This window comes from Aedes aegypti, chromosome 2 (genome assembly GCF_002204515.2).
Source record: "Aedes aegypti strain LVP_AGWG chromosome 2, AaegL5.0 Primary Assembly, whole genome shotgun sequence".
Taxonomy (NCBI): domain Eukaryota; kingdom Metazoa; phylum Arthropoda; class Insecta; order Diptera; family Culicidae; genus Aedes; species Aedes aegypti.
This window is the reverse complement of record NC_035108.1, coordinates 212,567,982-212,594,220: the sequence shown is the minus strand read 5'-3', so window position 1 is coordinate 212,594,220 and position 26,239 is coordinate 212,567,982. Positions and strand designations below refer to the sequence as shown.

The following is a 26,239-nucleotide window of genomic DNA, read 5'->3' as shown; positions in this document are numbered from 1 at the left end:
GAGCCCTTCAATATGAAGTTAGGGAGAGTTGACTGTAGTTTCAAGTTGAACACACTATGGTTCCAAAAAGGTATTATAAGACCGTTTATTGTTCGAAAATATTATTCAAATTGTTTATAATTTATTACCTTACAGATATGTTGTCTGGTTCAATCCTGTATCTCTGCACAGGTGGTATATTAATCATCGCCTCGAACGCTAGTACTTTGCCTTACAATTTGCTAAAACAAAAAGTTTGTTTACTATTGGTTTGGTTTAATAATTGGATTTGTTCGCTACTCATCATTATTTTGCATTTTTTTGATACCTTGAGCCTCTAGCTTTCCCATATTGTACAAATAAAATTAGATTTTGTATTCGAACAGTGAACAAGTATTTTCAAGGAATTTGTACTTTGAACTCCTGACCATTACTAGCAGTTTAAAATTACAAATTCAATGGAGACAAGTAGTGTTTTGAAACGATTTGACCTACACTATCACTCATGTATGAAGGTAGATATTCTGGGATCAGCTCTCTCGCTAAATGGAACATCATGTACAATAATACCAAATCATTGCGATCTAGCCATGCAAAAAAAATCTCAACCTGTTTTCTATATGGTTGAAACTACTTTTTTATATAATTTTTACCCTGATCCAAACCAACCTACACTGTTGTGTTAATGATCTGCGTCAAAGGATTCGATGCCTGTAATACGAAAGACCACCTCAGTTAATGGGATGAGCAAAACGGGAATCGCACGGGAAAAGATTTGCACGATCATCTCAGTTGTCGAGCCTCGAGCATGACAAAAGCATTAAGAAGTCTTGATCGCGATCGGATCAATTCAGTGCGAGTCGATCTTTCGAGCGCGCAACAACGTTTCGATCAGTTAATGGTTCCGAGTGAGTGGATTGCAAAATTGTTATACAGTATATTCAACCTGAGCAGTGTGTCTTAACCCGCGCAAGTGCTATTGGATCGTTTTGTTCTCTGTGAGAAAAAAAAATCATAGTGCACCCGGCTAATCAACGATTGATAAAAATGATCTCTAAAAGTGCAACGATATTTCTGGTAGCGGCAGTGCTAGTACAAGCTACATGTGGTTTACCGGCTCCGCAAGTAAGTGTCTGCTGTCTTTGTGCTTTCGTTTTCCCCAGCTTGGTAACATGAGAAGAGTTTAACGCTGGAAAAAACCTATGCATTGTGATTTAAATTTATGGACTGGAGTGCTAATATAATTATGCGAATCAGATAAAAGCAGGTGAAATTTTACACCTATTTAAATCAAAGCTAAAAGTGTGGTATGAATTTCTGTTTTAGGATTTAACATATATCGACAGTTCTACTTTAACTTAAGCGGTGATAAACATACTTCTTCTTCTTATTATTATTCTTCTTGGCATTACGTCCCACCTGAGTTAAAGTTTACTTCTCTATTTAGTGTTACATGAGCACTTCCATACTTATTAACAGAGTTTTCGTTTTTACCATACACAACAAAAAAAAATAGCTACCATATCACGTTGTTACAAAAAAAGAGTTGTGGAAAAAAGGAGATTTTGAGTGTCGGACTTTGGAAAAAGGAATACATTTACAGTTTTACAAAATCGATCAGTTTGGTCGCGACCTTGCGACGGTTGATTATGGAATAGATTTGATCAACGCAAATGCTTTCTTTAAGCCCATAAAATTACAATACTTTTCAGTTACCCTCGGCTGATTCCCAAGTTCGTGATTATTACGACGTTCTACTTTTTATGCATAGTGAAAAAATCAAAAACAATATAGAAAATTAAATAAAAAATAAGGCTGGCAAAAATATATCGGGGCAAAATTAACACTTTCGTAGAATTTAGTGACTAGTGTTAAACGTTCTGGTATGTAAAAGGATTTTTTCTCTATCACATTGGCGAGAGAATACTTATCTATGTTAGTTCTTTGCTCATAAATTAGATTCTACCGCAGCAAGGCTAAAAGTAAATTGAAGCGATGAAAATAATAAAGTCAAATATCAGAGGACGACAGAAGCAACACAGAAACTTTTATACCGTCAAACAATTCATATACAGTAAAGATTTGATACAGTGTAGAAAATGTTGACGAAATGTGCATATAAACTCTAGTGGAATTAAATGGTATTGTACTAAATTCGGTTTTTCATTTAATTTGTGATTTGATTTTAAATTTGAGAGCATTTTAAAAAGTGGTTAAAACTCATTTTACTTAGAATTTAGCTTCTTGACCTTCTTCTTATTTAAGCCAGAAATGTTAAAGGGGCCATTTTTTAAATTTTTTGACTCTTTCTAATTTTGAGTTTTAGAACTGTTCATTTTATAAAAAGGGCACCTTGTTTATGCTATATCTTTTTATTTATTAATGCAATCGTAATTGGTATTCTATGCATTGTTTGTTTAGGGGTCATGCACAAATTACGTCACGCTCCAAGGGGGGGGGGGTCAAGCCAAGCGTGACAAGCCTTACGAAATTTTCAGATGACTCATACAAAAAGTGTGTCAAAGGGGGGGGGAGGTGGTGTTTGAAAAAAATGAAATTTAGCGTGACATAATTTGTGTACCATCCCTTATAATTTTACGACTTTATGAAAATATAATTTCTAACAAAATGTTTTTGGTTGAAGAACTAAACTATTTTTTTCCAAAAACTTCTGAATAAATTGTTCTTTAAAGTTTATGAACAAATTTTAAATTGATAAGCATTACTATTCTACTAAAAGTAGAGCTTTGAAACAGCCAATAATATTAAGCTAATCTCTAATACTAGTCATTCTAGTAATAAATCTATTTATGATGAAATTTGCTGAAATACCATCCTTTCCCTCTCACCAAAACAGTATAGTGAGCTAAATCGTGAGCGTTAACCACATTCTTAGATTGTGGAATTTTTCAGCCTATTTTTAATAATCATTGATTTTTATAACCTTTAAAACCCGACCTTTCAAAACATTGTTCCTTATTCCTGTGAAATTTAATTATTTTGAAGGCTAATTTATTATCACAACATAGTACAATATTAATCAACGATGCACTGAAAACCGATTGCGATTTCATTGATAAGTTAAAAAGATATGCTCAAGGTGTCCACTTTATAAAATGAACAGTCCTTACATTTTCAAATCAGTATTGCGCATTTCTTTCGCCATTGGACTATCGCAGTAGTTTTTACAAGTGCGGAAACGCTGATAAAAATGCGAGGACATGCTCTCTCAAAGGATACCATCTGGTAAGCCTAACTGCACGTATTGCCCAGCCAACTTATTTTTGTTTGAGCATATCACTCTCAAGCATATCATTCTGCGCTGAATCTGAGCCTATCGAGGTCAGTCGTTTATGCGTTTTTGCAGTGCGTGGTTACCAATTGAAATTTGCTTTAGCCTTAGGATCACTGCAATATCCCCAGTAAAGTAAAAAAAATCATAACGGGAATCTAACCCATATAGCTTTACAAATATACCAGTCGTAGTGTTTGGGAAAATACCGTGCCTTTCCGATTTTGGCATCAAGGTATGAATTTTATGTTGCCAACTCTGGGATGTTCTCAAATTCGGGAATTTCAAAAGGCTTATTTTTTATCATTGTATCAAGGATGGAAAAAAATCACCTCTAGTGACAAAAAACACAGTATTTGAACGGTCTAAGGGGGGCGTCGTTCTTACAGCAGCATGATTTCAACAGCTCACTACGGATACGCGTAGAACGGATATATAAAGCATTGTCGTGGGACAAAAAATTTATCGGATGTTGTTACAAGTCGCGATCAACTTTTATCATGCCGCATTCGCGCTTTTATTTTTCGCTCTAAAAATGCCCGAACGATTTCGAAATCACAAACAGCATGTCCGGAGTTAAATCAATAAGTAAAAGTGGAAAAATCTTCAAAATAATAGAACTTTGATTCGTGAACAATTTATCGCTAGCAGACATGCAACTCAATGCATTATTCGTGGAGCGTAGTTTGTTGTGGTCACTTCAAGACAAAAGGTTAATCTTTGATGCTTTGATCGCAGGATAAAGAGCAACTACGATGCATAATTTATTTTGTCATGATCACTAGATTTCCATCCTTGCATTGTATTCTATGAAAGTTTAAAAAATGCATGTTGTAGTTACGAATGATGTCAAAAATATCTGGGGCCCCTTTTTCAATTTGGTGCCAAAGGTGTCTACTATTGTCTTTAGTAAGTACCGTAATTTTGGGTGAAATTGATCATTTTTCACGGTTTATTTTTGTTGGTTTAATGTTGACAATGCTAAACCACTGAGCGCAGGAAAACAAGTACAAAGGTGAGCCTCATTAGTTCATGTACCGAAGTTTTCTAACAAATGTCATTTTGGTGCTAAGAAATATCCCTAAAATAAAAAATCGGGAGATCTCATTTCGGGGTGAAACTGATCACTTGTTAATGCGATCAATTTTAGTTTTCAAAACACCTGTACAAATATATTTGAGCTACCTGAACTCGAATATGCCTGCTAAATTTCTAACAACTCAATATTAAAAGAAATAATCAATAGTTAAATTTCAAGAATTACATAGAAAGCGCCTAAATGTATGCAATTTCCTAAGGAATTTCCCGATATCTAACAGTAATTCAATTATTTCAACCAAATGAGCAAATTGGTACGAGTTTTGGTAACGAAAGCTGGTTTGGGAATATATCTTAAGCATCCTTACAAACTTGCAGGTCTATACCATGTTCAAATCCTAGTCTAGAACTAGAAGTTTGTTACTGTTTGTCAATACTGCATCTTACATGATTTTGAAGTTGTACATTATTTTCATGAAAATAAACATTCTTTAACACAAAAAGCTTCACAACACACAATTCGACAATAGTTACGGCAAACAACGTTCATTCACTGCAGGTTTAATTTTTTTTTTGCTCCATTAGGAAGAAATAAAATCATGTGACACGGAGATCAATTTCACCCGAATTTACGGTATTCAAATATTTTCCTATTCCACTCTCCAGGAGTCGCATGGATGTGGTCAGAAAAACTCTTAACTGTTGGGAAAGCACCAATCTGGTCTAGCATGCTAGAAATTTTTTTCAAATGTCTATATTGGGTAAACGCGACGGAAAGAGAGAAACCAAAAAAAATCGGCCACGGACAATGAATTCTTCTATAAAGGTCCTTTATTTACTACTTCAAAACCCATTCTGCCGAAACTGCAATCTAGAATTATGCACAAAGCTTCTCAATGTTTTCGTCAATAACTCTGAAATTCCTCCAGAAATACTAAGAAGAAATTACTCCCCAAAAATTTAATAGTTTTTTTTATTGATTTTCAATGATCATCAATGAACAACAACAAAATCATTTGTGATCAACACAGTACAGTAATGACCCGATTTTGTATGCCTCCGATTTTATCTATCCCCGATTTTAGCACCCTTTTTGACCCGATTTTGTCTACCCCCGATTTATGCATCCTTTTTCCCGATTTTGTCAGCCTAAAATTTATATTTATTTTAATCCGAGTAAACACGTTTATACTGGAAATATTAGGTGGATAAAGTAAATTATGACCTTGGCCATGTCTATACAATGATCAAAAAAACAAAATTTTGAATTTTGAATTTTCAATAATTATCCAAGAAACTCATCAATTTACCTTGGATTACCGTACATAGAAAATGAAAGTAAAAAAAATGTTTATTTCAATAAAATCATTAAACTATCCCCAAATTAAAATATTTTTTTTTTTCAATATTAGCTCTATCGCGATTTTGTCGACCCTAAACGCAGCATGGGGCTGACAAAATCGGGACATTACTGTATAACTAATTATCATCTGGTGCTTTCTATACTTGCGTTTAACTCTCCATTACTATCGTATTTCACTATGCACCGTCATGCGGGGTGACATTGGTCCATAAGGGAGACTTTGGGCCAACATTTTTACAGTGGGCTAATGCCAGAATGATGAAAATAATTTGTCAAGTTTGAAGAATACGTTACAAATAGCCAATAGATGGTCATAGGTTAGTTTTTGGTGTTACTATTAGCCATGAGCTGCAGAGGAGGCGGTCAAAGTAATTTCCAGGCACAATGTTACCCCGCATGGTGCTAGCAAAAATTTATACAAGTTTATAAGATTCATCCTATCATAGGAGAATTCGTGAAGCAACTGAATTGAAATATAGTCGACTCTTCACAACTCGATATATTCTAGCTCGATGGATTTTCCGGTTCCTTCAAATTTACATACATGCTTTCCATAAGTCGAAATTTCTTAAACACGATGTCTCCACTAGTCGATGTCACATGGGAAGTAAATTTCTCTCCATAACTCGATATTTATCTGAAAATCGACATAGATTTTTTTTTTTGCGAAACCACATCAGCGCATAGTTTTGAGCGGTACCAACTGCTAAGAACTTAGTGAACTGAAATTGGATATATTCTTCAAAGTTGTTGTAATTATTGTTTTTATCATATCCATTTGTTTATTTGTTTATTTGGAGCAGGGAAAAGCCCATTTGAGCTGAGCAATATTGAGCTCTTTTTCAAATGGGCGCAAAACCTCCTCTTCTTTTCGTATCAACAGACTATTACATTTGTTTCCAACTGATACAAAGATTACTTAAATCTACTTAATAACTATGACTAATTTAAACCTAGCTTGCCAGAACCAGATGAAATTTTTTACGAAGAGTTGAACGGGAAAGATGAAAATCAAATTCATTGAAACAACGGTTGAATGATCGGCACATACTTTTAAATGGTTCGTGATGCACGTAGTTTGTGCGAGCACCGTGCAAAAATAGGAAGGAGTTCGATCGAAGTTGACGGTATGGAACATTTATATTGAGGAGAGATAATAGTTGAGCGCAATCTATTCTCGATTGGAGAAGGTCGGAAACAAAGAGACCTTTTGAAACTTCACGGCGAACACTCAACAACTCTAAGCCGATTAACTTGCAACGATCTTCATAACTGGGCAAGTTAATTGGATCGTTACATGGGAGATGTCGCAGAGCAAAGCGCAGAAATTTCCGTTGAATTGCTTCAATACGAAATATGTTAATTTGATGAACGGTGCCCAAACAACTGACGAATATTCAAGAATAGACCTTACCAAAGAACAGTACAATGATTTTAAGCATTGAATATTTCTGAAGTTTTTAGCGACGCGGAAAATAAAACCAAGAGTTTTAGAGGCAATGAAGTCGATATGCTCCTTAAACGTCAGTTTTGGGTCTAGTAACACACCAAGGTCCTTGATGACAGACTCTCTTTTGAGAGATGTGGATCGAATTTTATAGTCGTAATCTATCGAAATGCGTTTTCAGGAGAACGACATTACAGAGCATTTCGAAGCGTTTAGGTGCATGCGATTAGTTTCACACCAATAGGGTAACGACTGTTTATTTTGTTCTCAAACGCTAACAGTTGGCGCCAGCAGCAAAAATTACGGACAACAACCTTTCGAACATTTAGTTTCTTTAACCGACCGCCGAGCGGCGACACTGATGTTTGTATTCCGCTCACTGATCGCGCTACGCTGGATTCTCAAATTTCTCAAACTTTCAACACAAGCGCATGGAAGAATGGTAGTCGGAGAACTGTCAAAACGTATGGAAAATAATGAAAATTGTAAATTGCTTGCAATTAGGAAAGAGAATTAAAAAAGTAGTGATAAGAAACCAAGTGTAAAGCGAATACATAACTTTTTGTGTTTAGTTCATCTTCCGTGGTGCTTTCTTTGCTTCAGGATTTCGTTTTTACTACCATTGAAAAAGAGCCATCTATTGTATTTTCAGTTTTGAATATCGCCCTATTGGTAAATATCCCGAGCTGAGATTGCAAAAATAATGCATCATCTACATTATTTACAATCCAATACAGTTTGAAGTCGTCGGCAAAAGAAAGTTTGAAAGATTTAAGTAGAAGATTAACGTCATTGGGCCCAGATAGCGTCGTGGGGCCCAGATAGCCGTAGCGGTAAACGCGCAGCTATTCAGCAAGACCAAGCTGAGGGTCGTGGGTTCGAATCCCACCGGTCGAGGATCTTTTCGGGTTGGAAATTTTCTCGAGTTCCCAGGGCATAGAGTATCTTCGTACCTGCCACACGATATACGAATGCAAAAATGGTCATTGGCACAATAAGCTCTCAGTTAATAACTGTGGAAGTGCTCATTAGAACACTAAGCTGAGAAGCAGGCTCTGTCCCAGTGGGGACGTAATGCCAGAAAGAAGATTAACGTCATTGAGATACACGAGAAATATCAACGGTCCTAGGTGACTTCCTTGAGGTACCCCGGATGAAACGTGGAAGTAGGATGAAAGCATCACCTAATTTAATGGCCATTTCTCGGCCGTTCAAGTAGGAGTGAAGCCAACTAAGAAAATATCCGGAGAAACCGAGACGTTCGAATTTTGCAATAGCTATCTGATGATTGATTTTATCAAATGCGGCCGAGAAATCGGTGTAGATAGAATCTACTTGCTTCCCTTTCTGTAGAGCTTTAGCGATGAAAGTTGTATATACCACCAAATTTGTATTAGTTGAGCGTTTCGGCATGAAACCATGAGCCTCTGCATGCTATAAAACGTTTGACTTTTACTATGCGCCCTGTTTTCAAGTTGCCCGTGAGAGAGAGCGAGACAACACCAACACACGGCGCACAGTAAAAGTCAAAAGAACAAAAGAATTTATATCGCGTTCAAAGGCTCATGTTGGTACTCCGAAATGTAATGATGACAGTGATGGAACAAAAAGTTGTAAACAACTTCGAAACGGCACAAAGAGCAGCTATTCCATGATAATTGCAGACTTCACGTTTGTTCCCTTTTTTAAATACTGGGTATACATAGCTTCGATTCCATTGGACTGGAAATGATCCAACTTGCAGAGATAGATTAAAGAGACGAGAAAGAGGCGTATCCATGAATAGCTTAGAAAATTAACCCTCCCTCCTTTTCCTCAAAACTTCCTGTTTTAATGCGAACCATTTCAGAATCCAAATATGGCCAACATCCACCCAAATCACTCTTTTATAATGCATTTAATGGAAGAAATAGTTGATTAACAATCAAAATTTGCTTATTTTAAGCTAGTACACAAAGCGTTACAATGAAAATTTCTATTGTGTGTAGCTTATTTCTGAAGATTTGTACCTTCAAAGATTTGATACAATATTTAATTTAAATTCTAAGTTGCTCCACCTAAACTTCGAAATTTGTGATCCCTAATCTTTGTGGTTGCTAGACAATGGTGTTTGGGTGAAGTAATTTACAAATAATTGCAAGTATTGAATAAAATAGTTTTTATTTATTCATATTGATAAGTGTGAGATTTCTCACAGGAGAATTAAATTACCGAACTAGTTTTTCAGTATCTTCTAAAAAACTTCCAAGATATTTTGTTACAAACAAAAATATGTACCTTCCAATATTTTCCGCGTTTTGGAGAGCAAATACTTTTTCTATGAAAAAGTTCGAAAAGTCTCTTCTGTTGTAGGTATTTGGCGTGACATTTACTTACTGGTGTTCGTCATTGTTTTCACAAAACTACGCTAAGCGTAAAATAAAGAACTTTGTGATAAATGCCGTGATGTGGACAGTGCCGTAGCGTGCGGATAACCAGGTTGGCACCCGCTAAGGGCGTCAGCCTTCAGAGGGCGCTAAAATGCATGGCATAGGGAAAGTGTATCAGTTATGGACATAGTGGTTCCCTATTTTGCCATACAGAATTACTTGAATGTTTTCACATTTTGAAAGATTTTGTGTGTTGTATTAGTAAGATTTAAGTTGTATCTTGATGTTTAAACATTCAAAAAGATTTAAAATGTGAAAGTTATCGAAATTTCCCGTATGGCCAAATAGGGAACCACTATGGCCATAACTGGTACACTTTCCCTATTCCATGCATTTTGGCGCCCTTGGTGGGTGCCAACCAGGTTATCCGCACGCTACGGCACTGTCTACATCACGGCATTTATTACAAAGTTCCTTATTTTACGCTTAGCGTAGTTTTGTGAAAACAATGACGACCATCAAAGTAAATGTCACGCCATATACCTACAATAGAAGAGACTTTTCGAACTTTTTCATAGAAAAAGTATTTGCTCTCCAAAGCTCGGAATCATAAGCAAACAGACGTAACACTCGTATTGATTTCATCGTTCAGCAAATTACCCAAGTAACAAATTCACAGCAATTTGGCATTCGAGTGGATTTATTAATGTTTTAAGCCAGTTACGTGAATGCTATGATAGCTAGAGGCGACATTTAACGTTGCTAGAAGATGATATTTTGTAAGTCAGCTCTTGGTTGTTTTCAAAACCTTTCAGAGACAAACTATAAAGTTAAAATTTTGTGGCTACAAAACCAGCTATATTGCAGCATCATTTAAACTGCTAGTGGTGGCTGAGTGACACTTATTTGTGACGGCTATGATAAAATATTGATATAATACACCTTGTTGCCATAAAAGATGCTTTTAAACTGATTGACTTGCACTTTAATCTTGATAACTTACCTTATTTATGCCTCTCAAATCGATATTTGGGCTCTTCAGATGCATAACGAATGCATTGCAATGCATTGCGAACACTTATTTCCGACAAAATAACGATGAATTAATGCCCGGTTTTATTTTTTTTTTTGCGTATATTCTTCATAATAACATACCCAAACTGCAAACTTTTTTGAATGCTGCTTGGTTGCCATAAAAAGCGAAAAAAAGCTAAATCATCTTCAATCAGCATTTGTTGAAGCAATTTTACATCTGCAAATGCCGAATCATAACAGTGTGCCCTTATTTGTGTATTTATGATGACAAAACAGCATTTGTTGATGACAATCTCTCAATTATGGTTCCGCCATATTAATTTCACTCAGGTTGCAACAATTTCACTTTTTCAGATAATATTATCTCCATGAATTTGTTCATCAGATGCTATGGTGTGATGATTAAACTAATTGAATATAATTTAAAGCACAATCACTGCCAAATCAAACCAAGAAATGTTCAATTCTTCACCTGGCGGTTTATTTTAGCAAATACTAAATAACTAGAAATATGCCACTTTCAAGGGGGCACTGGCAAATTTACTTCTTTCTCATCACATTTCACAGTAAATCTCACTCGGCACTTAAGATTTGGGCACTATATTCAAATAAATCACTTCAAATAAAAAGCACTAAGAAATAAACTATCATAGCCAAGTTTTCAATCTTATTTTCTTTTATTTATGTTGGAATAAAACCGGCAAGATCAACGTTATGATAAAATCATTTTCAAGATGAAGCGACATTCATCTAGAACAGGTGGCCTCAAAATAGCTACCATAAATGCTATTTTGCTTTATTTGTGTGACATAATTATACACTTCATAGCCTCTTTCAGAGTGGGCCAACTAGTCACTAGACGGGGTTGGTGGTCTGATGGCTACCGCTTCTGCTTCATATGCAGAAGGTCATGGGTTCAATCCCAGGCCCGTCCCTTTCCTCGTACTTTGTAGTTATATATCTCTCACTTGCTTCTATCTTCCATTCTAAATATATCACACTCAAACTATTCGTTCATAGCAAACGCTAGAACCAGAGACGGACAAGAAACCGTTTCCCTAACGCTTCCTACTTCCACGCGCACGCCTTCCTTACGCCTGATACATAGGCAGTCTGCTAACCACAAAAGCAAACCTCTCTGCCATGCCTTTCCCCCAATCCATACACTCCCGCATGAACTGACGTGGATGCAGTGGAATATACGGTCTACGTGGGAGTCAGTTCAATGCATCATCATTTCCTCCCCCTTCCCCTCATTGGTCTGCATTCTGACGTGGCAGGTGCCATTGTTGCCTAAAAATAGAATCACCAGCACTTATACACTGAGGATGCCTGTTAGTCCCAAGCAGTCATTCGGTTGGTTCCTTGTGTAAGTGCAGCTGATCTGGCGATACTGGAGTGCATCCACGGGCGGCCAATCAAGCTCAAGCTCAAGCTCTTTCAGAGTGGGCCAACTAGTCACGTTCTAATCTACAAGAGGTTTTGGGGGATGCGATGAAGACAACAGTGCCTTGACCATGGTTTTATGGGCGTTTATTTATAGCACCCTGGAAGTAATTCGTAAAACTAAAATTGTTACTTGGGTAACATTCAATTCTAATATTTTGTAGTTGGCCGACAACTCACTCGTGGCACTCGTATCGCTCTTGTTTGAGTTTGACGTTTGAGCACTAGCGCCAACTAGTTCCTGGTTAACCAAATACAGAATAGGGTCCTAAAATGTTTAATGAAATCTTGTTTTCATTTAATAACACGAAAGAGCATGTTACTGCAACTACTTTAGCAATTTTTCCCGCTCAAATAACGGATATATCATATTGAAACTTTAATTTAAAAATTGGATCCATAAATGAACTTTGACACTTGAGATCATGTTTGACGTTCGCTAAGTCGACAAAAATATCACAGGGGTTTTAGTTTTAAGACTGGGGTTCTAACATTTCGGAAGGGACACGGAAAACAAAATATACCCAAAATTTGAGTTTAAACCAAGGGGTGTGACAAAATCTATAAAAACATAAAAAATGTTTTTTTTTGTGCTTAAACAAATGAAAAACATTAAAAAATTGAGTAAAAATGTGTTTTTGGCCTAAAATTTAGACAGGGCTTTAGGACCCTATTGTCATGTCACGAATTAAAATTCATATTCATGTGAAATTTGCGGAAAAGTTACACGTCCATGAGCCCTCTCGCGGTGTGGGGATTACGTGCCCTATTAAGAGAACAGGGAGTCTTGGATTCGATTCTCACCGAGAAGACGTGTAACTTTTTCGTAAATTTCACATCAATTTGCCCATTTAATCTAATTGCGAATTCGGAAGGGAAGTAAAGCCGTTGGTCCCGAGATGAACTAGCCCAGGGCTAAAAATCTCGTTAATAAAGATAGAAAAAAATTATATGTAATTTTTAATTGTACGGAAGTTTTTCAAACTTCCACTTGACTGGTTAGCCGTAAAATGATAAAATCATTATTTAAAGAAAAGTACAAGATATTTGGTTTATTCTTTTTGAAATAAATGAACCCAATACGTATCCTTGACTTACAAAGCATTTATGAGATTCCGAAAAGATTTGTGTTATAAAATGTAGGCAAAACATCTGTATTGCTTTGACGGTCGTATTCTGATTTAATACAGTATGAACCCGATTTAGTCAGGCTTTTTTTTCCAAAAAGATTTTTGGTCGTCTGTCATGAGTCAAACATTGTTCCAAATCATTCATACCACTATTATTTAACTATTGTCAAATCTCCCTAACTCGATATTCCACACTTCTTTATCGAATTAAAGAGCAATAGTAAAAGTTGGTTTTCATGGCTACCTAGATAATCCCTTGGATCGCAGTTGCACTTGATTTGAGTCCTATAACTTGATACTTCCCTTACTCGATGGTCTTTTTAATATCGAGTTATGGAGAGTTGATTGCATCCTCAAAATCCAATATACTGACGTGAAAGATTTGCACTATGTTTGATTAAGAATCAAATCTTAAAATCTTCTTTCGCACCTTCCATCAAAATGTGTCGAGGGGGTGGGTACAATAAATAATAAAATGGAAATTCAGGTAAATAAATCAGTTTTTATACTCATATGCTGCAAAACCATGTTTTTGTCACATACAACCTTCAAATCAAGACATTTTGAAGTCATTTTCATTTTTATTTTCCATAACATTAATCTAAAATATTTTTCATAAATCGATTTCTCATAATATCAGGGTTTTTCTTTCTTGAGTTTTGATGAAAGAAAATATTAAACTTTCAAATTGTGTTTGAGCTATTTACAGTTTTAGGAACACAGCAGAAATGTTGCACTTAGATGCAACTTTTAATAAAATTTATATTATTTTAATTTGATTTAACATATATGTAACATTTTGTTTTTAAAAATATTTCACTAGATTTGAATAAAATTGATGAAAATTGTCTCTCTGAAATATGTATGGTTCTTCTATGCCATTTTGTGCCATGTTCTTTGCAAACCTTAGCGACTGTAAGGTAAATATGCATAGGACGACAGTAGGGACAATGGAAATTCGCAGTAATTTTTTTTAAATTTCACAGGTGATGAAGGTGATGAAACTAAAATTTCTCGGCTTTGTCGCGGACCCATACTTTTGTTCAAATTTTGCACTAAAGTACATGTTCTCAATGAAACTACATTTCAAATATGTAAAGTAAGCGGTGTGTTTATAATTGTAATTTGTATTTTACAGATAATAAAGTAATTACCAGAGTGGCAATCAAAAATTTAAAACAAAACAAGCAGTCAGAAGAAATCCAAGATAAACTAAAAGATATGGAAATTGTTACATTTATTAAATTTACATAGGCAATAAACTGAAAAAACTGCGTTTTTAATATTAAAACAATCAAACGAATTTCGCGGATTTTCCTGAATTTTGAATCGCGAATTTCCATTGTCACTAGTTATAAGTGTCCTGAAAAACAGCTTTGATGGCACTTTTTCTATATACGGTTTATATTTATAGAGCGAATTCCCCAATAAATATGGTTATATTCTTTAATGAAAAAATAGAATCATAACCTTTACACAAACACAATGAAGACAAGGACATTTGATACGCAGCTTGCGGATGATGATCACCGCTTTCAACATTTAATCCTTAAGAAGGAGGCACGCTATGCCTGAACCAGCAGATTATAAAAATCTAATATACATCGGATTTTCTCTAGCTAAATATCAGTATTCGGTCCATATTTTCATAATCAGAAGGTTTTAAAATATTTTATCAGTAATTTTTTTTCCATACATTTTGTATGGGCAGGTTTCGGTCACAAAACGGGATTTCTATAGATTTTGATATGAAAAATAGCTTAAAAGTGGAAAAAATCCAAAATTTCAACGATAGAATATTTTAAAACATTCTGATTATGAAAACGCACACCTAATACTAATCTCTAGCGAGGAAAAATCCGATGTACATTCGATTTTTATAATCTCCTGGTTCAAACAGAGCGTGGGAGGATCTACTAGGAAAACATGTATTCAAATAAATTTTAAGAGCCAATCACTGAATCGATTTGACACATTTATTGTTCATTGAATGTTTATATGAATAATAATTCATGGTAATCACTAAAATATTCTGTTTTCAAAGCCTACACTGTTACAGTAGAAGTGACGTAAACGTTATTCTAAAAGAAAACCGTTCAATAAAAGATCCCACATCTAGAAGCATTCACGAACAGATTAAGGACTTATAATCCAAAAACTGCGGTTATCTCATGTAATATCGTAAAAGAGAATTACAAAACTAGCAAACAAAGGGGGGGGTGAGGACAAAATTAAAATTACAAATGTTCCGGCCCTACTATAAAAAATATCATCACAAAAATACGTTGACAAAATCGAATCCACATTCACAACTGACTTCTATTTGAAATAGTGACCAAAACTGTACAAAACAGAGCAAAACCAAAATAAGTGATCCGTTACAAATATTGCAAAGAGGTCACCTAAAATTTTCTCTGATTGATTGATTGATTTGACTTTATTAACGAGATTTTTAGCCCTGGGCTAGTTCATCTCGGGACCAACGGCTTTACTTCCCTTCCGAAGGAAGTCGTCACTATAACTTTTTACGTCATAAGTGACTATGTCGGGGATGGGATTCGATCCCAGGTCCTCGGCGTGAGAGGCGAGTGTTCTAACCACTACACCAGGTCCGTCCCCCATAAATTTTTTTTTTTTCTCTTTTTGAAGTAGACGATATAGGATGTGATTCAGGCTTATATACTTTTGCATAGCTAGAGAATACCCATTGTATGGAATCGTCATGCTAAACAGTACAATGTTAGTATCAGATTCTGATCATGTTTCTTCGACTTGAAATGAATTATAATGAAGACAGTGTAGAATTTAAAATGTCATCAATTTATTGGCACGATTCCCAGCTTGCAAATACCTTAGCGTTAGATTTGTACGTCGCAAGAATTTTTACGATGGACAATGATTCAATGGGTAACACAAACAAATATCCACGGAAAATGTATTCACTTTCTTATTTTTTTTTTACTTGCTTGCTTCGCCGTTTTTAACATTCTCAGTCTTGATCATGAACTTTCCAGTGCAAATCATATCAAAGCGCTATGCGTTTTATACCTCTAAAATCAGGTTCTGCAGCTCAGTCGAGCAAGGTTGAGTTGCAGAAGGAAGCAAACAGGTAAAAAGCGACTGCCGTTGACATTGAACGCTCAATCGAAGGGGAATAGTAATGATAAAAACGTTAATTACCATATTGAAAAATTAAACCTGCATTGCAGTGTCCGGCTTTTAGACTGAGTAGCTCGGAATTACATTGAGTAGCCTGTGGCGGAAGGGTTCTGGAAGAGAACTGCATTTAACGGAAAATTCTGTTAGATAGAGTTACATCTAGTAGGCAGGGAACAGTGATGCAGTCGTTGTGCAAAATTGTTCAATCGTGACACACTTATGTGATATGGCTTAGTGGAAATGGGTGGTATGATGCGATGTCATATTTGATTAGAAACAAAGCAAGCCTTCCGCGTGCTCAAAACTTAAGTCACTTGTGTCGCTGACTTGATTTCCGCTCAGAGTCGCGCTTAAGATTTCTATCATTGGCACTAGAGCTGTTGGTCGCAGCGCTCGCAATGAATTAGTTTCGCTTCGCAGCCACATCATGCGGATTAATTAGTACCTTGATTCAACTTATTCGATCGGAATGGGATGATCCTCGCACATGAAGACAAAGTCAAGGTCAATCTATTTTTTCTGTTGTAAAAGATGTTATGTGATAATTTGATTTTACAATAAGTACCCAAGCAACCAAAAGTTCGGATAAAAGGGCATGTTTTGGCTTAATCAGCTTACTTTTTAAGTAATTAACCGCACTTTACAGTTCATATAAAGTTCGTTTAAGTTTGATTTTTACCTTCAAGTACCAAATAAGTCCAATTCGACCTTGTTATAAACTTTCAAGTTGTTGATGAGTTCATGAGCTACTTTTCTGAGAACCAAGTTCATTTAATGTCCGCTTTGAACTCTTAATCAGCGAGAAAGTTTCACTGAAACTAGATTTATACCAAAAGTGAACTACGGAGTTCACTGCTTAAGTACAATCCGAACTATTGGTTGCTTGGGTAGTTGTATTTATTTTTAATTCGATTGACATACCCAACATTTTCGGTTTTATTACGGTTTTACTGAAAAAGCTGATGATCGTGTTTTTTGGGGTTTTAAACCACTGTGGCCTGCCTTGATTGTCATTCGTGAACGGGAGTTATCTTGCAATTTGGAAAAGTGCTGTTTCATATTTCGTGTGTAGTATATGTGCCTCCCTCCCAGGTGTACAGTGTACACTGTACACCAAAGCCGTCCCCAACGATAAGAAATCTTAAAAAAGATATTCTTGAAACATTTTGTTTGGGAACGTGCCTCTGAATTATGCAGTATCTGAATAGTCGATACGCATTTGAATTCAGTTGCTCCCTTAACCGATATTCGGTATCTTGACCGAATTTGTCCTTTGATGTCTTAAAACATACTTATCATTGATTCTTTCAATTTTTTTGTTTCATGTTTTATATATTTTCAGTGGCTAACTTTCAGAGATGGAAAATTCGGAGTCAATTTCGGCGGGTATCATGCTGAGGCTGGACTCGGTGGACTCCTGACCGGGAACTCGGCTCACGGTGGCCTCTCAGCTTCCGCTGGTACCCCCAATGGACAACAAGCCGGAGCGGGCTTGGGAGGACTGCTCGACGGAAATGGTAACGGTCTTGCTGGGTTCCTTGGTGCTTTTGCTAGATCTCCTGGTAGATAAAACGCCATCAAATAAACGTGCGCATATTGTCCATTACTGACGTACAAGAAGAATGACGTGCAAAATTATAATGATTGGAAAATAAACGTGGATGAAATTGCTGCCCAATTCGAATGAAACAACCAAAAAAAACATTGACTAATAACCTAATTAATCATGTTGATTTTTGCCCGTTTATTTGCGTTTACCAAAATTAGCTTTGTTGTATTTTAACTCTGTGTTGTGAAATTAATCCGATATGCATTGCAATTGAAGTGATAAAAATAATGTGATGACTAACATATGCATGATCAGAACTCTCAAGTTACCGGTAGTTTAACTATAGTTCCAATACATAATTAGCGTGGGACCAAAACATCGACGTTACTGACTCGATTTAAATTTTAACTGATGAATTAATTCTTCGATTCAATCGAATCTTAATCTTGAACATCGATGTTATTAAATAGATTAGATTTTCGGATTCGTTCAAAACTTATGTAAACAATGGTTAATAATGAGACCAATTTAATCACTCTTGAACTTCAATTGAAAACTTTGAGCACTTCATAGCTGATTCCAAATGGGATTTGTTTTTCATCAACTCATCAAAAAAATACTTATCGATTTCATCCATTTGAATCGAAAATAAAAATCAAAATAAGGGTATCGATTTACTTTACTTTTAATTTTCCTAATATCTATTCAAAAAATCGATTGGACATAAAAATTGCCCAACGCTATACGTAATATGCTTCTTTTTATTATACTGCGAGTTGAAAAAAGAAAAAAAAAAACATCACGATTAGGCAACGGCATTGTCGAGTCCAAGCGTCTTCAAATCAATCATTTTAATTTGCTACAGTCGCTTCAACTTAATCTTGTGTAACTTAAGAATGAATATTAAAAAGGCGGTCCATTGATAACAAACAATTATTTTGTATTTTGATTCAACTTACTTACGTAGACAAGAAAACACATTGTCACATACACACATAGGAAAACATTGAACTCTGAAAAAAAAACTTTTCACTCATAATTTTGATAGTTTTGATAAACACCAATCTCGGCATCCTAAATAATTTGCACTACTTTTTAACTCTCATACAAAAATAATAGTTATAAAAATAATGTTGAAACATTAATATGGAGAAGAGTTTTTGGCGTATTAGTTCTCTGAGTTGAAAACCCTTGGTAATTAAAAAAAATGAACTAAAAGATATCAATAATTCGATCAAGTAGTCAACAAAAACTTATTACCAGTAAGCAATCATGCACAAAACATGTTACGCTCTAAGAAGGATAATTTTCTCAGCATTGGATCGACCAACATTGTCAATTCATGCGGCATTAGAACAGTAATCTTAAATTCTTTGAAGAACACCCACAAAATTTTGGCGGAAAAATCTGTCATGTTTTTAGGGGGTGAACACAAACTTTTGCACGGGAGTGTAAATTTAACCTCGATAACTGTGCATAATTTCAGCACAGTCGGTGTTCAAGTTTATATGTGATTCGTTATAGAAAAACTTAATTTCAAAAAGAAATAAATAGATAGCAATTAGATATTTTCAAATGGGTGACCTCTGAGGATATTTTTTCATAAAAATAAGTTATCCCATAGTGAATTCTGTATGAGTTTCGGACGTCTGGCGCTAATAGTACCAAGAATAGGACTTAAATGGGGCATTCATAAAATGTATCATCAAGATCGATCTGTATAATACACAATTATCAGTTTGTACACTGTTCTGCTTAGTGAACCCAGAAAACAAAGACAAGCAGACGTAACATTTACCATATTTCCAACAACCACTCGTTTAACGGTCAATTCAATTGCGCTATGTTAGGTACAAACCTTACAACCAGTGACGCGTGCAACGTTTTTATTTGTGTTTGATGTTTTACACTAGCGCCTTTTTTCTTTATTTCTTTCTTTATTTGGAGTAGGGAAAGCCTTATTGCACAAAGCTGGATTTCGTGCAATATGATAAAAAACAATTTACACCGTCTTCAGCCAAAGGCTGCACAGACTGAACGATCACTAACATTAGTCAACGGACAACACGGAACACCTAGTAGCCCAGTGATGAATTTTTCGTTTGACGAAAAGTTTCCACCGACTGGAGCGGGAATCGAACCCACGCCCCGTGACACAATACGCCTAAACGACTGACGCCGCTAACCGCACGGCCACGAAGCCCACTTGATTAAATTTTACGTGTTACTGCGCACGAAAAACAGTTGCTGGTTTGAGAAGTTGCCAAAATGCGTTGCATTGTTATTCCATGTACGGAATCTTCAAGTAGACTTGTTTGATGTTTCAAGATGTTGTGTTTAGAAAGAATAAACACATCCTAATAATGAAAGAGTACCGATGGCACCGTAAAACGACAAAAATTAAATTGTGATTTCAGTCACAATCGGTCTTGTATGACCCAATCTCACCCCCATTTTTATGTTTAAGATACCGTAAAATTGGTGTAATTGATCAGAAGGGTGAAATTGATCATCGTATCACACGATTTTATTTATTCCTAATGGAGCACAAATATCAATATAAGCTGCAGTAAATGAAAGTTTTTTATCGTAACTATTGACGAATTGCGTGTCGTGAAGTTTTTTGCGTTAAAGAATGTTTATTACCATGAAAATAATGTAAAATTTCGAAATCATGTACGGTGCAGTATTGACAAACATCTATGAACTTCTATTTCTAAGCAAAGATTTGAACATAGTATAAACCTAAAAGTTTGTGAGGATGCTTAATGTATATCCCCAAACCAGATTTCATCACCAAAACTCGTACCAATTAGCTCATATGATTTAAATAATTGAATTCTGTTAGATATCATTGAATTTCTTAGGAAATTGCATTCATTTAGGCGTTTTCCGCATAATTCTTGAAATTTAACATTCATAATTTATATAAATATTGCATTGTTAAGAATTTGACAAGCATATTCGGATTCAGAGATCTCAAATTCATCATGTAGAGTTGTTTTGAAAACTAAAAATAATGGCATTGAGAAGTGATCAATTTCACCCCGAAATGAGATCCCCTGATTTTTTGTTTTGGAGATATTTGTTGTTAGAAAATTTCGGTACATGAGTCGACGAGGCTCACCTTCGTACTTGTTTTCCTGCATTTAGTTGTTTAGCATTGTTAACATTATAGAAAACAGACAACAAAAACCGCGAAAAATGATCAATTTCACCCGAAATTACGGTACCGTACCGCCTTCCTTAGCCGAGTGGTTAGAGTTCACGGCTACAAAGCAAAGCCATGCTGAAGGTGTCTGGATTCGAATCCCGGTCGGTCCAAGATCTTTTCGCTGCATTTCGCCCATCACGATAAAAGCTGTGCCCAGCTCATGTCTTTTGCCGCAGCTCTGGTAGATGGTATAACCATCCCTATACGTATAGAGCTTAGTGACATTTGAACACACGTAGACTAGCATACGCTCGTCATACACAGTTTGTTTTTGTTTTTCTCAAAGAAACTTGCACACGCTTTCCAGACGCATCAAAATGCATATGGAAATATTGCGGCGCTTATATTAAATCCACATCCAGCGGCGGCGGTAACGCGCAGAAGATATGCGCGCAATTCAAACGCAACGTCAAAATTCAAGTAGGCTTGGATTTTTTCGTGCTTCAAGGACACAAATGTTTCAAATTTGCTAAATCTGAAACATTTATTGATTTTCATTATCACTGCGACGGTATATCGACATTTTCAAATAATCGCATTACGTGGATTTATCTTGCAGAGCACAATATTACCCAATTTGAAAAATTTACACCCGGTTTCTGGGTATTTTTCTAGACTGAGTGCATATTGTTTTCCTCTAAGGTTCACAACTACATCTACACTAGGGCACCCATACCATTGGGCGTGATAACCACTATGTACCGTCGACCCTTTCCAGCAAACCTCCTGCAGCGCTACGGTGTCGAACTTGCGGACCCTCAATAATTCGAAAAGAATGCGGGTACTTCCCAAGAAATTGAGAGACTTACAGTTCCATGATCCGAGTTTCCAATCGTTAGTCCATTTTCGATGCCTGCCCAGACAACCAGAATGTACGTGTAATGAAATCACCTTTTGCGTTATGCGATGCTTATATGCGCAAAGTTTCACCTATAAGATGTTGCGAAAAGGCCTTATACTTACAAAAGTGGAGGCGATATACGTGCATATTTTATAAGATGAAAAATAACATACAATTCGAGTGTGTAAATTTTATTGCGAACTAGTCTGTACTCTTATGCGACTTAATTTATGATAACAAAGTTGATTTGACAGCTGCTACGGATTGATCCGACTTCCTTTGTACGAGTATACGGAACGAAACGAAATGTACGTAAATTTCGCGGTTTTTAAGAACAATGAACTTCAAATTTTCATTTGAAAATTTCGTTTATAATTTTTTACCGTGCATCCTTTTTAAATACTTTAGTATATAAATTTTGATCAAACAATAAACAATTCAGCTACGATTCACTCAATCAAAATAATATATTTCTGGAATGGAGAAACACGAAATATGTTTGAAAAGGGCCTATTTTACTTTTTTATTTGAAAATTTTATATAAATATGAGTATATCTCGAAATTGATGCAACCTAGAAAAAAAATACTTAGGTACTTTTCGATTGCAATTTTTCTGTACTTTCAAATAATCACATAAAAAAATATTGTTTTCGTCTATTTCGATTTTTTTTTCAAAATCTGTAATTTTTTAAAAAATCATAACTTTTTTGTCCATAATTCTTCCATTTTGAAACATTGTGCAATAAATCACATAAGTTGTCCCCTAAAACATATCCAAAAATAAAAAAAATCGAAGCTGCGTTTCTGGAGAATATCGATTTTAAAATTTTGTTTTTGAAATAAAAAATAATCTGTAACTTTTTTTACCGTGCATATTTTTCTTCATATAGTCCTAAGCAATACCTACAACTTTGTAGAAGATCTCAAATCGATCGGACAAACCATTTTCGAGTTACAGTTTTTTAAAGATTTGCTATGCATTTTCCGATACGCCCTTCTCAAAAATAAGGCGAGGTTCAAAATGGCGGTCTGAAGGTGCAAAATGGCATTTTTTGGTCATAAAGAATCTGTATGCAAATTTTCAGGCGATTCAAAAAATACAAAAATTAAATTTAAAAAAAAATTCGTCATGTTCGGTGGAATTGCTCACGTATGAACTCATAAAATACCCGAATAAAAAATACAATACAAAAACAATATAACGTATTGTAACAGTACCATTCAATATATTGGAAATACAATACACTATATGTAAAATGACAATACAATTACAGTACAATATATTGTTTTGAACAGTTCACTGTATGGTATATGAGATTTTTGCAATATAATGTATGGGTGGTTAAGTATCGTAACAATACAAATATAGATATTTTCTCATACAAACATTTTGCAAATACAATACGATATAATGTTCATGTATTGTCTTGATTAGCAATTCGTGTATTGTTGTACAATACAAAAACAATTCAACGAACTGTATCATGGTTGCATTCGTCGTTACAGCTAATGTCAAGTGACTTCTAAAAAACTACTTATTTTAACTTTTTGAATATTTTTCACCCAACATTTCTTGCTTTCTGAACTTGTTTTGTTTATTTCTTTCAGGAAAGCTACATAGAAAAAAGCAACAGTTGTTTTACGCGAAAATAGGAATTTGACCAAAATTGTAAGGTATAAAACCAATTAAAAACAATACAATGTTCTGTTACAATATATTATATTGTTTTTAAATTGTATATCCAAACAAGAATAATATTGCTTCGACATTCAATTACAATACACTGTATTGTATCCAATACGTTATATTGTACATTAATGGTTTATTCCATTCACTGAATGATACGTTTTTATCCGGGTAGCGTTTCATGCGAGGAAACTCATCGATCAAACGATATTAACCACCATGTAGTGCGGGTGTGATGAAATTTGTGTAAATAAACGACTTTGTCCGTAAACTGTTATGCGACTTCTGGTTGTCTGGGTGGGTCTATGACGATTGTTCCGGTACGAATTTACATTGTATGCTTCCTGTACTGATGGTTTTTACGGCTGGCTTGTAAGGCCTGCACCAACCCCCTGTCTCACCGGAGGATCTTCGTGCACAGCACTGTTTAGAGTCCCACGCTGGCACTAGGACGATAATCAGCCGCTCCTAACATGGAGAACAGACGCTGCTTTGAGCCGCCCCTAACATGGAGAACAGACGCTCTGATAAGCTACACCCTCAGAAGAGAGGAGCCCCCCTTCCCTGTCAGCATACGACCAAGGTCCAACCAGGGTTGGTTACTCAATCTTTCCTACGGTTACTCGTACCCCAGGCGGCACCACGGGGAGGTAGGGATAGGAGTTACTGGACAAGAGGCTAAGGACCACAAATGGGGTCTATTTTATACCTGCAGGTACGCGAAGTACCAATGGTACGCATTGTCCAGTCATTTACCACCAAAAGTCGATATGTATCTACGGTAAATTTGACGAGCTCACATATGGTCAGATTCCAGAGTGGCTTGAAGCACAACGTGAAAATATTTTTGCAGGCATTTAGTGACACCTCGCTTAAACAAAGACAAAATAAAAACGCTTATTGCCCTTGCAGTTGTCCAAAATTTTATGAAATATGAGATATTAGAACAATATTTAACATGCTGTGAAATATGTAAAGCGATCTGTCAAACTTGGGTACCGAGTGAAGCACCAAGGGACCAAATGTAGTTAGTACTAGAAGTGTTACCCATTCTGAGCCGGCCTACTATGTCTTTATTTTGTCTATGGATTTCAAAAGAGTGAAAATTTGATATAATGGCCAACTCTCCCTTACTCGATATTCTGTATCTCGATATCGAATTATAGAACCATAGTGAAAGTTGGTTTTCATTGCTACATCGATAGTCCCTTGGATCGCATTTGCACTGGTTTTGTATTCTATAACTCGATACCTCCCTAACTCGATAGTCCCTTCATTATAGAAATATGGAGAGTTGACTGTAGCTTTATTACATGCGTTCGCTCCTGAACTCCTGAAAAGGAAAAGGAATTTACACTGGCTACCGTTAAACGTACCACACCACCGCGCACACGTAAAAGCTTAGCTTATGCGTCACTAATACCTAATACCAATCACGCTTTGTAAGTAGAAAACGCGCATACTAATTGGCTTGGAAATCCGCATGAGCAACAATTAATACAAATGTCAATCTAGATCGCAGTGCCGGAGGAGGCTATGCCGGAGCCACAGCAGGAAGCGGCGTCGGAACAAGCGCAGCCTTTGGCGGAAGTTTGAATAACGCAGGAAGCGCAGGTGGATTAGGTGCTGAAGCTCATGCACCTGGAACGAGTAAGAAGGTTGTTAAAATTGGACAAACCAACGGAGGGGCGCCGCCTAGTGAGGTAGGTAATCAAACGTCTACTATATCTTTAGTGATCCTAATAACTTGTTCAGAAATATTGATCAATTCTCGTTTAAATTATGAACTCGTCTTTAAAACCATTGGTAACCAAGTTGTTGTTCCTGAGCAAACGTTATTTAACGATGCTGCTCCCTAAGTGGTGATTGTTTTTATGTTAGTCCATTCATTTGCTTAAAAACAACGAGCTACATACTTGGATACCAATGGCTTTTAGAGCGAGATCATAAGTTATGCGAGAATTCAAGACCGATGGATATTTTTCCGGTTTTACTCCAATGTTAATTTATGCTAGTGGTTAATTAATATTGGGATATGTTTGAAACATAATTAATAGCGCGACTCAAAAAAGTGTTTACTATTTACCAATCATTCGCTTCAATTTTGAGTGTCCTCTCAAAAGTTGATCTCATTTGGATTTGGATCGTTTTGAAAACGATCTTGGACAAAGTTTTAAAAGGTAAACTTGTTGAATAGTATCACCACAATACTAAACCTCAAGGTCTACAACCGTTACAAGTATGACAGCTTGATTTTCCATAGTAATTTGATTTTTTTAAGAGCTTGTCCAATTGCGGGGGAAACGATTATATGAGAAGTAAGAATTCGCACTTCAGTCCACTTTTTGGGTGCCATTTGAGCCCCATAACAACTGTTCAAAATTTCAGCTCGATTTGTCTCAAGTCGATTCTAGTATATGACACTGAAGACAGCCTTATATAGTTGAGGTCAAATACGCGTATCTGTCAAAAGATACAAACTGTAGTGGAATTGAATGATACAGTACTAAATTCGGTTTTCGATTTTGTTATTATAGTAATTCCTTTACATATTAATCATCATCATTAAATCATTTCCGTTACAGGCGTTAAAATTGATAGAGATATCGTCGAATTTGATAAATATTGATGGCTAAAATACCTTTTACTTTGGAGATATTGCGGTGACACATTTTACCCCAACAGCGCA

General features: G+C 35.8%; 1 protein-coding gene across 2 annotated transcripts in view; it reads left to right on the top strand.

The window, feature by feature from the left end:
* Positions 1–810: 810 nt before the first annotated feature.
* Positions 811–26,239, top strand: part of LOC5576988 (merozoite surface antigen 2, allelic form 2) — a 34,512-nt gene continuing 9,083 nt past the window's right edge. Inside the window, exons 1-3 of one of the 2 annotated variants that reach the window (XM_001663040.2) lie at positions 811–1,104; positions 17,601–17,775; positions 25,066–25,253. In XM_001663040.2, coding sequence (XP_001663090.2) covers positions 1,027–1,104; positions 17,601–17,775; positions 25,066–25,253 — 441 coding nt within the window. In that variant the 5' untranslated portion in view covers positions 811–1,026. The remainder of the gene's footprint in view (positions 1,105–17,600; positions 17,776–25,065; positions 25,254–26,239) is intronic. The other variant, XM_001663039.2, reaches the window with a different exon arrangement.